At 38.8% G+C, this 16,033-nt stretch overlaps 1 protein-coding gene across 2 annotated transcripts; it reads right to left on the reverse strand.

Annotated features, from left to right (window-relative positions):
- Positions 1 to 452: 452 nt before the first annotated feature.
- On the reverse strand, positions 453 to 14,078 carry LOC108280100 (NLR family CARD domain-containing protein 3-like). 2 transcript variants are annotated; one of them, XM_053688357.1, is made up of 5 exons: positions 12,293 to 14,078; positions 5,018 to 5,212; positions 2,632 to 2,805; positions 2,172 to 2,345; positions 453 to 1,270 (listed from the first exon to the last, which is right to left on the reverse strand). In XM_053688357.1, the coding sequence occupies exons 1-5, from the start codon at positions 14,011 to 14,013 to the stop codon at positions 1,264 to 1,266; spliced, it is 2,271 nt and encodes a 756-aa protein (XP_053544332.1). In that variant the 5' UTR covers positions 14,014 to 14,078; the 3' UTR covers positions 453 to 1,263. The 2 variants fall into 2 exon arrangements, with proteins under 2 accessions (XP_053544332.1, XP_053544331.1); XM_053688356.1 differs by lacking the exon at positions 453 to 1,270 and adding an exon at positions 3,316 to 3,489 and having other exon boundaries at positions 2,168 to 2,345.
- Between the last annotated feature and the right edge of the window lie 1,955 nt (positions 14,079 to 16,033).

Genomic DNA, 16,033 nt, shown 5'->3' on the forward strand with positions numbered 1-16,033 from the left:
ATTATTTTTGACTACAAAAAGCACTTTTCTCTACAAAAAGTAGTTACAGTTACAGTGTAACAACTGAATGGTTGTGAAGTAATAAAGATGCAAGCAGGAACAGACTTGGAGAACAGGGATAGTTTTCTTGAAACTTCATACACACACACAGGTGTTGTCCTACCAGTTCTCAGTCCTCAACTCATTTCCCTACACACAAAAGCCCTTTGTTAAAACATCTTATCCAGGCTGCTAACCCAAGGTCAGCACACAGATAGAACTGTCTCCTAGATCCTCAAAAACATATTATATGCTCTGTGCGGAGGTTTTCATTAACACATGGATCTTGAGAAATGATTAAAATGCTGCAGTAAGTCTAAAAATTACATACCATACCATGCTGTTAATATGAACAGTTAGACGAGTTATAATGACAAGCCATAACTATTCTTCACAATATATTTTATTGTTACACAGTTTTATTTTTGAAGAACTGCTGAAAAATTATTTTGCTATAAAATTCCTGTTAAATACTCAAGTTCATTTTAAGCAACAAAATTAATATCATTGTATTTGTGTATTTTATTTCTCCAAAATGTATTTGATACAATTAGACAAGACAATGAAAGTACTTAAACACAATACCATTTTAGTTATGTATCCAGCAAAACAGTTATACTATGCATGTGTAAAGACACTAAAACATATTACAATATTAAATAATATATATATTTTTTAAATCACATGAACCATTAAAACTATATTATACATTTATATAACATTTAATTTTGGTCCATTAATATGATTGCACAAACAGCATTCCAAGAGTGCTGGTATTTAGTATAAAAGCACTGCTAAATTAATTAACCAAAGGACAAAGTGATCAAATGTGACCTGTAGTGAGTCTCCTAGACTCCTAGACTAGTCTGGTGAGAATTCCACAAATGTCTTGAAACTGTTCCTGTCCATTTTAGCTCTCTCTTCCACTGACTGGGTTCAACTCGAGGTCATGTGCTTTTTCACCTGCTGTTCCTAATAATCCCTGAGGTGTTTTATGTGATTGAGGTCTGGGGAATTTCATCCAGGGGTCAGAGGTCATTATACACTCAGTGTAGTATCGTGTGCAGTCTGATTCACTGTGCATGATGAACACACACTTCTCACATCTCTGAGTCTGTTTAATGTGTTATAATTAAATGAGTGATGTGTTTATTAATGTGTTCTCTATTCCCTAACAGTGAAATGCAGGAACACCGGAGTCTTCATCACACACACAGATGTTCATCAAATCCTGAATATAAAAGAAAAACATGTGAATTAATAACCACAAACTGGACAGTGGTACTTCATGATCAACATGTAATCATCTCTGCTCCAAGAGAAACATCATCATCTCCTGTTTATTATTAATCATTCTACATTTCTTCATTCTTACTAACATCTGTGTTATAACATTTAGTGAGAACAAATGAGAACTTCCACAAGTTCTAACAGGAAAATGAGCAGATATTTACCCATCACATCACTGCTCTTATCCAATCACAGGCTTTGGAGTTTTTTAAATAATGAACACTGTGTCATTTAGCTCTTGTTCTACATTTATATTTAAGTGTAGACTTTAAGAAGAAGCCGAGGTGAATGTTACAGGAAAGACAGAAGACACGGTGTGGAGGTAGGGTGCTGGAAGAAGTGTCAGAGTGAGTAAAGTGGCTGCTTAAATCAAATATCTGTGGCATAAAATATAATAATTTTAATGAGCTTTAATGAGAGTTGAGAAGAAAGTTTGCTGCTTATCAGAAACAGGGAAAAGCAGAGATCATCTTGTTCAGACAAAAGCAGCAGTATGAAGTCAGAGATAGCAGGCTGTCACAAGGAGACCAGGAGTTCATTTACAATCACTCTCATGCACTCGTTTGTGATATTTTGTAGACTCTGTCTGACTCCCTGTCTTCTACCTTCAAATGAATTTTAAATCAACACACTTTACTGAACACAAAACAGCATTAAAGCCAATTGTTAAAAAAAAATCTGATTAAATAGAATATAGTGACATTTCTAAAACTGGTTTTATTTCCTAACCTGGTGATCTGATATTTATTGGAACTAAAGAGAAATGAACAAACTAATGACAATCAGATTCATTTATCAGTCTTTTATTTTTTCACAATTTATATAAAAAGGTCATGACTCACCTCAGTGTCTGTAGTTTGTAATGTTCATCATCCTTAAGAGCAGACAGCAGCTTCCTTCCCGAGTCTCCTATTTTATTAGAGGACAGATACAGTTGTCTCAGGTGTGAGGGGTTTGATCTCAGAGCTGAAGTCAGAGCAGCACAGCCTTCATCTGACACACCACAACCAATCAATCTGTAGAGAGACACAATGACACACTCTTCACTCTCTCGATCTCAGGCAGAGGAACAACAGCACTGACTTTCCTCTGGTTGTAGACAGTTTCTCTCATTGTGGACTGAGTAACACACACTAGAACTTAAGAAATGTTTTAGTAACTTTTCCTCGCTTCACACATCTCAACAAAATCTCTTTTTTAATCAACGTTCACATGAACAGATCTTTCTTGAGAATATCAAACTGTTCGTAATCAGAAGATTAGAACATGTTTTATTATTAATGATTTAAAATATGATCTTACTTCAGTATCTCCAGTTTACAGTGAGGATTCTCCAGTACAGCAGAGAGACTCTTCACTCCTGAGTCTCCTACATTATTATAGGACAGATCCAGTTGTCTCAGGTGTGAGGGGTTTGATCTCAGAGCTGAAGTCAGAGCAGCACAGCCTTCATCTGAGACACCACAATTACACAACCTGTAGAGAGACACAAACACACTCTTCATCAACAGATTTTTATCTTGGTTTAAGAATTATTTTAAAGATGATGTGTTTGTAAACTGATTTTATTATTCAGAATGACATGAGGATTTAATATCACCTGTTTATTATAATTAACAGTGTAATTAAAATGATCATACTGACTGTTATATTAAGTTTCTCTCATCTAATATCTCTGTATATATTTATATTATTACAGAATGAAGGAAGTAAAAGTCTGAATCTTCATGAAAAACAAACACTGTCATGAATTAAAAGATACAATGGATAAATTATAAAAGTATAAAACATTCATTCTGAAGAGGATTAACACTCATGTCTTTTCAAAACCAGATTACTCACTGATAATTTATTGTTAAATAAAAATAAATAATCTTCCTCCTCAGGACATTGATAATGAACCTAAAACTTCTGCTTCAGTCTCACTATTAGAGAATGTGTCTTACTGAGGAGCAGGTCATGTGACTCTCAGAGAGATGATCTTACCTCAGTGTCTCCAGTTTACAGTGAGGATTCTCCAGTACAGCAGAGAGACTCTTCACTCCTGAGTCTCCTACATTATTATAGGACAGAGACAGTTGTCCCAGGTGTGAGGGGTTTGATCTCAGAGCTGAAGTCAGAGCAGCACAGGCTTCATCTGAGACACCACAATCACGCAACCTGTAGAGAGACACAATGACACACTCTTCATCAACAGATTTTTATCTTGGTTTACTTGCTATGATGATGACGTGTCTTTCATGTTGGATTTCTGCTCTCTCTTGACCAATCACAAGATATAATTATCACTGACCAAAACATTATCACTGTTCAGTGGCTCCCTGAAAAAACTCTACAGGAATTCTGCAGGATTTTCATTTTTCTGCAGGATGTTTGATGGAATCCTGGAATGATGAAATCCTGCAGGACACATTGACAAACTGTGCAGGATTTTCCTATAGGGTTTAGGATGGAGCAGTACAATAGAAACATGCAGGAATTTCCAGCACACTCACTGCACAAGGGAAAACTACTGCAGGATTTTATAATTCCTGAAGGACTGCTGCTCACCTCCTGCAGAAATAAAATAAAGTTCCCAAGTATTTAATCTATCCTGCAGGACGACTTCTTATTACATTTAAATGAAAATATTCTTCAGGTTATGTAGTCAACAAAATTAATTTAAAAAACAGCTGATCTGCTCTGAGCGGGAAAAACACGCGGCTTAAACACTCTTAATTGATATTTAGGCCTGATCATTTTAACAACCAAAACATTACCACTGTTCAGTGGCGAGGCCAGAAACTGAACAGAGGGTGGGCCTGGGTAAAACAGGGTGCACAGGTTTGAAAATAAAACTCAAATTCTCAATTCTCAAATACGCAATTCTTTTAAATCTATTAGAAGAGCCATTATAACTGTCGGATTATTATTTGGTTGTGGTGATATTTAAAATAATTTTATTCAACTGATGATTTTAACAGAAGAAATAGTCAGAATGGACCACTGCCCCATCAGATTTTTATTAAATAAATTCATTCAGAAAGTCTTCAGATTTTGAGTGAAAAAAGGAAACCAGGCCTACTCTAATTCCTGTGATTAAAGATGACGTGTACAGACACAGCCATCATTTTGTTTTTATCACAGTTAAAATGACTTTGTTTTGGCGTTGCCCCATGCACTCCTCAACCAACTGCAGTTCTGTTCTTCATCTCTCAGATGAGTCCAATCTCCCCTCTGACAGCGTGCTCCAGTGTTAACACAAACTGAAATACATCTCATCTTATTATATCCTCTGATTACAGTGTACGAGAGTCAGGGGGAAAGACATGGTGTGGAGTCTGTTTCAGAGAAGATAAACTCTTTATTGAACTAGTCTGTTACACGGATACACACCACGCAGAAATGTTACTGAGCAACGTCACTCAATGCAGCTTCTTAAAATATTGCTGGCGTTAAAAGTAATGAGTCAGGTTTTGTAGAAGGATCTCTGTTTATCGTTATTTTTAATGCACATGTATCTAACTGTATGTACATTTATTTATTTATTAAAAGCATAAATTATTCTGGAGAGAAATCATTATCACTTGATGACTAATCTATTTGTTCTGAATGTTGTACTGTTACAGAAAATTCAGGGTGAAAAACAACACTGTATACAACTGCTGCTTTTAGTGAGTTATTGTGACTTTCAGAGAGATGATCTTACCTCAGTGTCTCCACTTTACAGTGAGGATTCTCCAGTACAGCACAGAGACTCTTCACTCCTGAGTCTCCTAGTTCATTCCCAGACAGAACCAGTGTTTTCACAGTCAGATGCAGTTCTCTCAGATTGGAGGTTTCTGAGCTGAGTGCTGAGACCAGAGCTGACCAACTTCTCACTCCCAGTGAATCACACCTGATACTGAAGGAAATAAAATAATACATAATGAACTAACACCAGTGCAAATTATCAAACAAGTCCTCACAGCTCTCACTGAACCTTCTCATTTTCAGAAATGCTAAAAGTACAAACAGCAGTTAGACTATATGCTTAAAGGCTTAAATCACCAGGGCTGTTTCTTCCTATAGGCTAGGTACTAAATTAGGCAAATACACACAAAAAAAGAAGAAACACACCCAAAACCAGTAAAAAAAAAAAAAAGTACTAATGAATGAAAAGAGTACTAATGAATTAGTTTGTGTCAATTTGTCCGTCCCCTTTCTTGCTTCCACTTGTTGATGTAATTAAAATGGATAAAGTTAATAGATAACTACAGCTAACTAGCTAGTATCTAGAGTAGGGTTTACACTCATCCTGTATAATATGGGATTGTCCTGTATTGAAAAATAAAATTACTGAGTTAATACAGGATGTGATTTGTCCCGTATTCTCGTACACATCGTTTCATACATACACTAAGTCTCCACAGTGGAGAGAAACTGTAGTAGGGATGTCACGAGAACCGATACTTTGGTACCAAGTTGGTACCAACATTCTTAAAACGTGACGGTACTTGTTGTTCTGCATTTCCGTTGGTACCGATTGTAACAAGGTTACGATTCTTCTGGACCTGATGGGGGCAGCAAATACGCGCAAGTGTTTTAGTCGGTCCACAAGTGTTGAAGAAGAAGAAGAAGAAGAAGAAGAAGAAGAAAAAGAAGAAGAAGAACGCCTACAAGTACATGGGAAAAACTACAAAATAATTAGCTTAGCTTTAAGTTTAGAAGTTTATAGTTTTTAATGTCCTGACTCATTGAGAGGAAAAGAGAGGAAAGCTAGTATCTGTTTCCGGTGTGCAACCGATGCTATCGTTTATTTCAAACAAAGCGAGGAAACACCTGGAATTTAGCGAAGCACCTGAAAGACATTACTATATTATATTTGTCTGAGGCAGCTGCATTGTGGCCGTGAAACCAGCTAACGTTATGTTCCATGTAATGTAACGATAGCCAGTTATTTGTTAACAACGCTAACGCATTGCTGTGTTATAAACTACCTCCTGATGGGTCACCATGCATCGCCATTCAGCCTGTGTCCTGTCAACAACATGTAGCCTAATTAGGAGAGTTTATTTCATTTAAAAAAAAATTATACCACACTGTGGTATCGACTTTGGTATCGAGTACTTTTGGTGGTATCGGTACCGACTACTTGATTGTTGGTATCGTGACATCCCTACATAGTAGTGAATAAAATGAAACCAGTTTCACAAGAAATAGCAGGAAGAGAATGTGCATGTGCAGTGTGAGCTTGCATGTCAACGTCATTGTTGCCCTGGTTACGGAAACTCAGTCATGCAGTTCTTAGAAAATGTCTTCAACACAAATTCCCAGTGAAACACAAGAGTCTGTGGAGGTACAGGTGTGAGATGGGATACAGTCCTGTCCCTGACAATGAATACAACTCAAACTGTACAGTTTACTGTGGAGCAGGCGGCAGGTGATGATCATGTCCGAGTGGCTAAAGAGCAGAGTGAATCACTTAGTTCCTTTTACCTCAGACTTCCCCTGAGGAGGATATGGCATGTTGCTCTTATTTAATACATTTTTATCTTATGTACTGTTTTTTAGATATCTGATTGAATGATACGAGTTTTCCTGAATACAATAAACTGAAAAAAATCGGCATAAAAGAAAGGCTCTTAGTCTAACTAGTAACAGGGGCACTCTCAATGATGAGTTAGTAATCAGGTGAACGTGATCTGGGAAGTGATCTGGTCATGTGACTGATCATGTGGTGGAGTTTGTAGTCTGTTGTGCTGCTGGGAAATGGAGTTCAGTGCAGGTGTTTGGTTGTGGTGTGGAATTCTGGGATTTGTTATGAAAGCAGGTAACACAAGAATCATTTTCAGGTGCTATAAGGAAATATTTTGCGGTGCTGTCAGTGTTAGCACCAAGCTGCCAGCTGCCACTGTAGGGCACTTGAGCAAGACCCTTAACCCTCTCTGCTCCAGGGGCTCTGTATCATGGCTGACCCTGCACTCTGACCCCAACTTCCTAACATGCTGGGATATGTGAAGATAGGAATTTCACTGTGCTGTAATGTACACCAATCAGTCATACCTTTAAAATTACTGACAGGTGAAGTCAATGCATGTGGGGAGTGAAGTCTAGCCCATCTGGTTCGATCCCACACAAGAGCTACCGTAGCACAATTGCTGAAAAAGTTAATTCTGGTTGGGACAGATAGGTGTCGGAACACACAGTGTATCACAGCTTGCTGCGTATGGGGCTACGTAGCTGCAGACCGGTCACAGTCCCCATGGTGACCCCTGTCCACTACTGAAAGCACCTACAATGAACATAGGAACATCAGTACTGAACCATGGAGCAATGGAAGAAGGTCGCCTGGTCTGATGAATCAGGATTTCTTTTACATCAATTGGAAGGCCGGGTGCGTGTGTGTCACTTACCTGGAGATGGCACCAGGATGCACTGTGGGAAGAAAGCAAGGAGGTGAAGGCAGTGTGATATCCTGGGCAACGTTCTCCTGAAAAACCTTGGGTCCCGGCATTCATGTGGATGTTATTTTGACACATACCACCTACCTAAACATTGTTGTGAGAAAGCAATCCAACCAGGGTCTGAAATTAACTTTGTCGACCATCTGCCAAAGTCTCTTTGTGCTTTCAGTTGTCTGTAAAAATTAGATTGAGTGAAGGTGCATTCACATATACAGTGATTTTATTGCTGCTAGTCGCCAGTCGCTGCACTATGATGTCGCCAGTAGGCGTTCCTACTACTGGTTGCCATAGTAACATATGTGGCACAACTAGCATTCTACTTTTGACAACAAACCAGTTTCCTTGCTGCTAAAATAAAACATTCCGTAGGGAGAGTGTTTGTATATAAAATCCACCAGTGTATATATGCATCATATCCTCTAAGATGAAGAAGAAGCAGTGTGTGCTCTTTGCCATTGCTGCCAACTATCTGCAGCAAAAGCGCAAGCGGCAATTAGCTTAGCTTAGCTTATGGCCTTAGCACGTTTAAAGTAAAATAATAATAATGAAATACTCTGCCGACAATTCACCCTCATTTGGCAGGTGCTAATTTCACACACTGAATTCAACCCAACAAACCAGTGAACCATCCATCCATCTTCTATACCGCTTATCCTTTTTCAGGGTCACGGGGAAACCTGGAGACTATCCCAGGGAGCATCGGACACAATGTGGGGTCAACCCTGGACAGGATACCAATAACTAATGAGCCATCCAATATAACAATGCATGATGGGAACTATGTTTCATAAAAAGTGGTTGTTTTGCTAATGGCTCACAGTCTGAATCTTTAACTTGGACCAAAGACGAGGTAAAATGTCTCAGTGAAATTTGGTCTAACAAACATGTTTCTGAACAACTTTCAAAAACACATAAAAACACAGGTTTACAAGGTGTTTAGCGAGAGTCTCAAGGAGATGGGCTTCAATCACTCAACTGATAGATTATAATAACTACAGCTAACTAGAAAGTCAAAATAAGTTTGCGGAGCTGGCATGGACGACCGTTATGAGCGGAACCCTGGAACAGAAACAGGTACAATCTGACCAATGAGAGGACATTTTACTCACATGTGACTTGAATAAATACATTTTGGTACAGTTGCCTTGTGAAAGCTGGCTGAGCCAAGGACAAAATACAACATTGAAACAATTTAAGTCCCCATTTTGGAACAAAGCACAGATCTATAGGTCTGAAAATGCCCTTAAAGGACCTGCTGCTAACATCTAGGTGCGAGATACCCCAGCACACCTTCAGAGGTCTTGTGGAGTCCATGCCTCGATGGGTCAGAGTGGTTTTGCTGAAACAAGGGGGACCTACACAATGTTAGGCAGGTGGTTTTAATATTATGGCTGATCCGTGTATGAGACAAGTAAAAGCTTTTCGATAAACATGATGCAGGTACAATTTTTACTACTTTATTTCTTTCGTTCTTTCTTCTAATTGACTTGTTTAGAGAGTTCACTCCTTGAGTATATGCCCCTGACGAAGTTGTTGCTTAGGGTCCCCAAATGTTCAGAAATGGCCCTTAAGATCATTGGGTGGGAGAGGAATGGAGGGAGAAGGGGGGATATAGGGGGAGAAGGGAGAAATGGGGGTGGTACTCAATAGATAATGATATATTCAGGGCAGTGAGATAGTTAGCGGCCTACTGCTAATAATCAGTTACGTAGCTTTGTATATAAATTATTGTGATGGAGCGAATGGTTTACTGAAGAGAGAGAAATGACTCAATGAATGAGGATGTTTTGATTTAGTGTTACACAGAGACCCCCATTCATACATGTTCGAGACAGAATATACAGAAGAAGAACTGCACCAGAGAGAAGAACAACAGGGGGAAGAGAGCAGCTGTAGATCTTTCACAATTACACTGAGACAAATAACTGAAGTTAACAACAACACAAACAGCGACCATAATGTTAGCTAGAAATGTTACATGATTATTTACCTTTGCGTTATTGACCTTACTAGCCATATTACTAGTAGTTACATGGGTTAATCAAGTAGGGTTAGCCTACTTGCTAACAGATAAGTTCTCCTATTTCAGTTCATTTACTTTTGTTCTGGCCATGGAGCTTCTCTGTTCTCTGTTTCTTACTAAATACAGATGGAATCTTTGTTTTCTTTAGCGTCTTCTCCACTTTTAAATCTCTTTCATAATTCTCTGATTTGAAGTGCTGCTGCACATGTGTAAATATTTTTAATATTGGCTGATCACAGTAGGGATTCCCAGTGGTTGAGTATTGGTGTACTGCATTCTGGGTATTGTAGTGTTCAGGTGAAAAATGGAAAATGACACCGAAACACGAATTCTGATAAAATATATAGAGTAAGTGATACAGTCCTGTATAACAGAACACTACTGTGGCAGTGGGGGCGTGGTTGAGCGTCAGATGTGGACAGAGAGGAGGCGGGGAAACTGGCAGTTAACGCGTGATGATTCTCACCTGTGCCTTGTTACCGGTAGGCTATTTATCTGTGTTTCTCTGAAATTTTGTATTACAGCAATAAATATAGTTTTATATACCATGTGTCTGTGTAACTCCACTTCATGTACAGTGGGAAGAAAAAGTATGTGAACCTTTTGGAATTTCTTGGTTTTCTGCATAAATTTGTCATAAAATGTGATCTGATCTTCATCTAAGTCAGGGGTATTGACAAATATAATGTGTTGAAAATAATAACACAAAACAAATTCTGATCTTTCATGTCTTTATTGAGAACAACCAAAAAAACCTCATAGTGTTTATGGAAAAAGTATGTGAACTCTTGAGTTAATGACCTCAAAAAAGCTTTCTTTTTTTTCACACCTGGAGTCTCGTTAAGAAAATAAGTTTGGAGGTGTGGACTACAGCTACACTGACTGATAAAAACCATGCTTATGTGGGCCTTTGAATTGTTGATTTACATAAAGCTGGCAAGGGTTACAAAGTGATTTCAAAGACTTTATAAATTCACCAGTCTACAGTTAGGCAAACATTCTACAAATGGAGACACTTTGGGACTGTTGCTACTCTACCAAGAAGTGGGCACCCAGTCAAAATTACACCAAGAGCACAAGGAAGACTCATCAATGAGGTAAAGAAACAACCCCGAATGACAGCCAAAGATTTGAAGGCATCATTGGAACTGGCTAACATCTCTGTTCATGAGTCTACGATACGCAAAACATTGAACAAGCAGGGTGTCTACGGCAGGACACCACGAAGGAAGCCACTGATTACTAAAAAGAACACTGCTGCACGCCTGAAGTTTGTACAAGAGCACACTGACACTCCACAGCGGTATGGGCAAAATGTTTCGTGGACTGATGAAACTAAGATTGAACTATTTGGAAAAACCACACAGCACTACATCTGGCGTAGAAAGGGCACGGCATGTCATCATGAAAACATCCCAACCGTAAAGTATGCTGGAGGAAACATCATGATTTGGGCCTGCTTTGCGGCATCAGGGCCTGGTCAGCTTGCAATCATTGAGGGGAAGATGAATTCCCAAGTATATCAGACAATTCTTCAGGATAATGTGAGAATGTCTGTACATCAGCTGAAACTGTGTAGAAGTTGGGTGATGCAACAGGACAACGACCCAAAACACCAGAGCAAGTGCACCACAGAATGGCTTCAGAAAAACAAAATCCGCCTTTTGGAGTGGCCAAGTCAGATCCCAGACCTCAACCCAATAGAGATGCTATGGAATGACTTGAAGAAAGCCATACACATAAAACGTCCAAAGAATATGACCGAACTACAGCAGTTCTGCCAGGAAGAATGGGCTAAAATTCCTCCTGAAGGATGTGCAGGTCTGATCCACAGCTAGAGGAAGTGCCTGCTTGAGGTTATACTTAGTTTTTCCATTTTGAATGTTGAATGAGTGTGTTCAATACAGACATGAGGGATCAGAATTTATTTTGTGTTATTATGTTAGACACATTATATTTGTCAATACCTCTGACTTAGATGAAGATCAGATCACATTTTATGACAAATTTATGCAGAAAACCATGAAATTCCAAAAGATTCACATACTTTTTCTTGCCACTGTATAACAAAAATTCTGTAGAAAAACGTGAAGAAAAAAATCTTCAATCTACACAGATAAAATTAAAGATTCTAGATGTGAGTGTGATATTGCTAAGGTTTTTGTAAATAAAAACACAAGATTTCCAAATATCCAACATGAAACCAGCATGACTGTGGTAATAATACATCATAATATCAATAACCTTTTTAATTATTTCAAGATACTAAGTCATAACATCAAGACTTCAGTGTTTTTCCTCAAATAAAATCAGCTGACTTCCACATATTTAATACCTGCTCTTCAGTCTTATTCATTTGTTTATGCATTTTTATTCTCTAATTTATCTATTTGCATAAACTCCACCCTGTATCACCTTAAATTAAAAACAACCCAAAGTAGATGTTTGTCAAAGTGTGTTCAGTTTCTCGTTCTAACACTGTAACAGTAGAACAGTTATATTCAGCTTTACTTACATTGCTTTTCTGGAGGCTGCAATCACAGGCATCATCTTCAGAAGAACAGTTTCTGGTATTTTATCTGAACTGGTATATTTACTCTGGTCAAATTCTTCCAGATCCTGTGCTGATGTCAGTAACACAAACACCAGAGCAGACCACTGTGAAGAAGAGAATTCACTTTGTTTTCCAGATTTCAGGTAGTGTTGGATTTCCTCCACTAGAGAATGATCACCCAGTTCATTCAGACAGTGGAACAGATTGATGGATTTCTCTGTAGGAAGATCTTCACTGATCTTCATCTTAATGTACTGAACTGTTTCCTCTATGCTCTGGGAGCTACTTCCTGTCTGTGTTACTAAGTCCTGTAAGAGTTTCTGATTGGACTTCAGTGAGAGACCCAGAAGAAATCGAAGGAAAAGATCCAGATGTCCAGTCTGACTTTGTAAAGCCTGATCTACAGCACTCTTGTGTACATCTGAGATTTTTTTTATCCACCATTTAGAGTCCTGATGGTGTATAAGAACATTTCTCTTTTCCATCATGAATGTCAGGTGCACATACAGAGCTGCGAGGTGCTCCTGAATGCTCAGATGAACAAAGCAGTACACTTTACTCTGGTGAAGCCCAAACTCCTCTCTGAAGATCTGCGTACACACACCTGAGTACACTGCTGCTTCTCTCACATCAATGCCACACTCTCTCAGGTCTTCCTCATAGAAGATCAGGTTCCCTTTCTTCAGCTGCTGAAAAGCCAGTTGTCCCAGTTTAAGAAACATTTCTTCGTCACTCTCCTGCTTCTTTGAGTACTTTTCTCCTATGATGTTTGTCTGAATTATGAGGAAGTGTGTGTACATTTGAGTCAGAGTCTTGGGGATCTCTCCACTCTCTGCTTCACCCAACATTCTCTCTAGAACAGTGGCTGAAATCCAGCAGAAGACTGGGATGTGGCACATGATGTAGAGGCTTCTTAATGACTTCAGGTGTGTGATGATGTTATTGGCCAGGCTCTGATCACTGATTCTCTTCCTGAAGTACTCCTCCTTCTGTGGGTCATTGAACCCTCGTACCTCTGTGACTCGATGGACACACTCAGAGGGGATTTGATCAGCTGCTGCTGGTCGGGAGGTGATCCAGATGAGAGCAGAGGGAAGCAGATTCCTTTTGATCAGGTTTATCAGCAGCACATGCACTGATGCTGATTCAGTTACATCACACACTCTCACTGTGTTCTGGAAATCTAGAGGAAAACGACACTCGTCCAATCCGTCAAAAATGAACAGAACCTTTTCCAAACTGGACATTTCTGTTTCTTTTGTTTCATTAAAACAGACATGAAGGAGCTCCATCAGACTCAGTTTCTGGTCCTTCATCAGATTCAGCTCTCTGAAAGGAAGTGGAAATATGAGGTGGATGTCCTGATTTGCTTTCCCTTCAGCCCAGTCCAGAATGAACTTCTGCACAGAGACCGTTTTTCCGATGCCAGCGACTCCCTTTGTCAGCACAGTTCTGATGGGTTCGTCTTGTTCAGATAAGGGCTTAAAGATGTCGTTGCATTTGATTGGTGTTTCCTCTGTTGTTATTTTCCTGGATGCTGCCTCGATCTGTCTCACCTCATGTTCTTCATTGACTTCTCCACTGTCTCCCTCTGTGATGTAGAGCTCTGTGTAGATCTCATTCAGGAGTGTTTGGTTTCCCAGGTTTATTATCACTCCATTCAAACACTCAAACTTCTTCATCAGATTTAATTTGAACTTTTTCTGGAATTCATTCACAGCAGCAGATTCTGCGTCGTGCCTGTGAGATGGTGAAGTAGGAAGATGTGGTGAGACATGGGGTCCAAATATTTTCTATGATCTATTCACTCTGTAGTTAATAACAGCAGAGAGGTTTATAATACCAGTGTCAGTGTCACAGTCATGTTGTTGGTTCTGATCTTACCCTGTATCTGTGATGATGTTCTTTTCTATTCTGTCTCCTGCTCTCTGTAGAACACTGTGAACAAAAACTGTAGCTGTTAAAAACAAAAACTTCCATCACTTAAACACTATAGTCTAAACTTTTACCTTAATTTTGCTGCAATAATTATTTTTAAGTGCATTAACATTCAGAAAACACAGTGTTAATCTGGCGCTGTTTTAATTCTAGGTATTCTAGGTTATTTCCTGAAGGCTGTTAATGATGTAACAAATCAATTTGAATGAACAGGTAATGTTTTCTAAACAGAGATAAATACAGACACAATTTTGTATAAAAACATATTTTGGACGACGTTTTTCAGAACCACAGACTCCATAGCCAGGACAATGATGATGTTGACGTTCACAGTGCGTGTCTGTTATTCTCTGTCCCATATCACTGATTTAGATTCTGATTCTCTGCTATTTTTTATGAAACTGGTTTGATTTTATTGACTATTATTATTCTCACCACTGTGTAGACTCAGTGGATGTATGAAACGATGGGAATAAAGACAAATCATGTCACATATTAACTCAACAAAGGATGCAGAATTTTACTTTTCAGTACAGGACAATCCTGTTTATAAGGTGTGGATGGTTGCCAACCCTAGATAGACTGAATAGTTTACTCAAGTGAAAGATTTTACTCAATGAATGAAGTGCTTTTGAGAATGAAGTGAATTTGAGTGTTTTTGAGTTGAGATCATTTCCAGTTTTGGCTGACAGGGGATGCTGAGTTTTTTACAGTTATATTGTTTTTAGTGCCGTCAGGATTGCGATGTGTTGGTGCCATTTTATATATTTTGGACTATTGTTTTTATTTCTGTGCTCCACCTGGAATAACCTGCATCGTGCAATGCGGAATCAACGCCTCGGTTCGGCTGCGTGTGTGGATTGTACGACTTTGTGCTCACAGTGCGCTACGGAGTTTCAACGCCTTGGCCTTGTGAGTGTGCCCTCAATGACCATGGCCCTAAGGTACACTACACACCGGCTTTTAAATTTAAAACAGCGCTCTTATTGCCTAGCCAGAGACTCTTACAGAATCAGTCGAGACACTGGATTGCTACATCCTAAACAATATATCCATCGTCTGATCCTCTCCTGAAATCTTTGTCCCTACCTGTCGACGTACGACCAACAAACTGCTCCATACTGGTGTTGATCACAGTAATTTAATATCGGTTCCCCATGTGCAGATTAACCTCTTTTACCGGTAGCCAAAAGATGGCATTTTTGTCTGTTTTGGGGGTACCTGTGTTCAGCATTGATTTGTTTTGTGATATCACACACCACAGTAGTGGTTAGCGGTTCATATGAAATAGACACTTCAGACTTTAAGAATTAGCAGTTATTTCAAGTATTTCTTCTTTTACCTAGCCTACCTGGGGCAATATATTCAGAATTATTATTTTTTAATTATACATTTTTTTTTTTTACTTTTAAGACAAATGTTATACCTTCACAGCAAATGTTGATATCAACCCCATTCCTGGTCTCAAAGACGCCCTAAGTACTTGTCCATGAACACCCAAAATATGAGGAAGTGATCTCTAACCACTAATATTCTGTGTAAGGTTATCCAAACACAGTTAAAAACCTCTCCAAAATGGCACAAAACATCTCCAAACGTCTCCAAATGACATAAAACCTCTCTAAATGGCACAAAGCTTATAAAAATGGCACAAAGCCTTTAAAAATTGCAGACTTCTAGAAACAGCAAACATTTTTTTTTAGAAAAGGCACAAAATAACCTCTCTAAAAGGCACCAAAGCTCTCCAAAAGGCACCAAACATCT

Source organism: Ictalurus punctatus, chromosome 19 (genome assembly GCF_001660625.3).
Source record: "Ictalurus punctatus breed USDA103 chromosome 19, Coco_2.0, whole genome shotgun sequence".
NCBI classification, from domain to species: domain Eukaryota; kingdom Metazoa; phylum Chordata; class Actinopteri; order Siluriformes; family Ictaluridae; genus Ictalurus; species Ictalurus punctatus.

Bases quoted from the DNA above. Each gene is read 5' to 3' on its own strand.
- LOC108280100 (XM_053688356.1), bottom strand. From the start codon at position 14,013: ATGAAGAAGTTTGAGTGTTTGAATGGAGTGATAATAAACCTGGGAAAC. The intron at 5,213-12,292 runs GTAAGTAAAGCT...TATTTCCTTCAG, and splicing joins GCAGCCTCCAGAAAAGCAAT to TATCAGGTGTGATTCACTGG. The intron at 2,806-3,315 runs GTAAGATCATCT...GTCTCTCTACAG, and splicing joins TGTAAACTGGAGACACTGAG to GTTGTGTAATTGTGGTGTCT.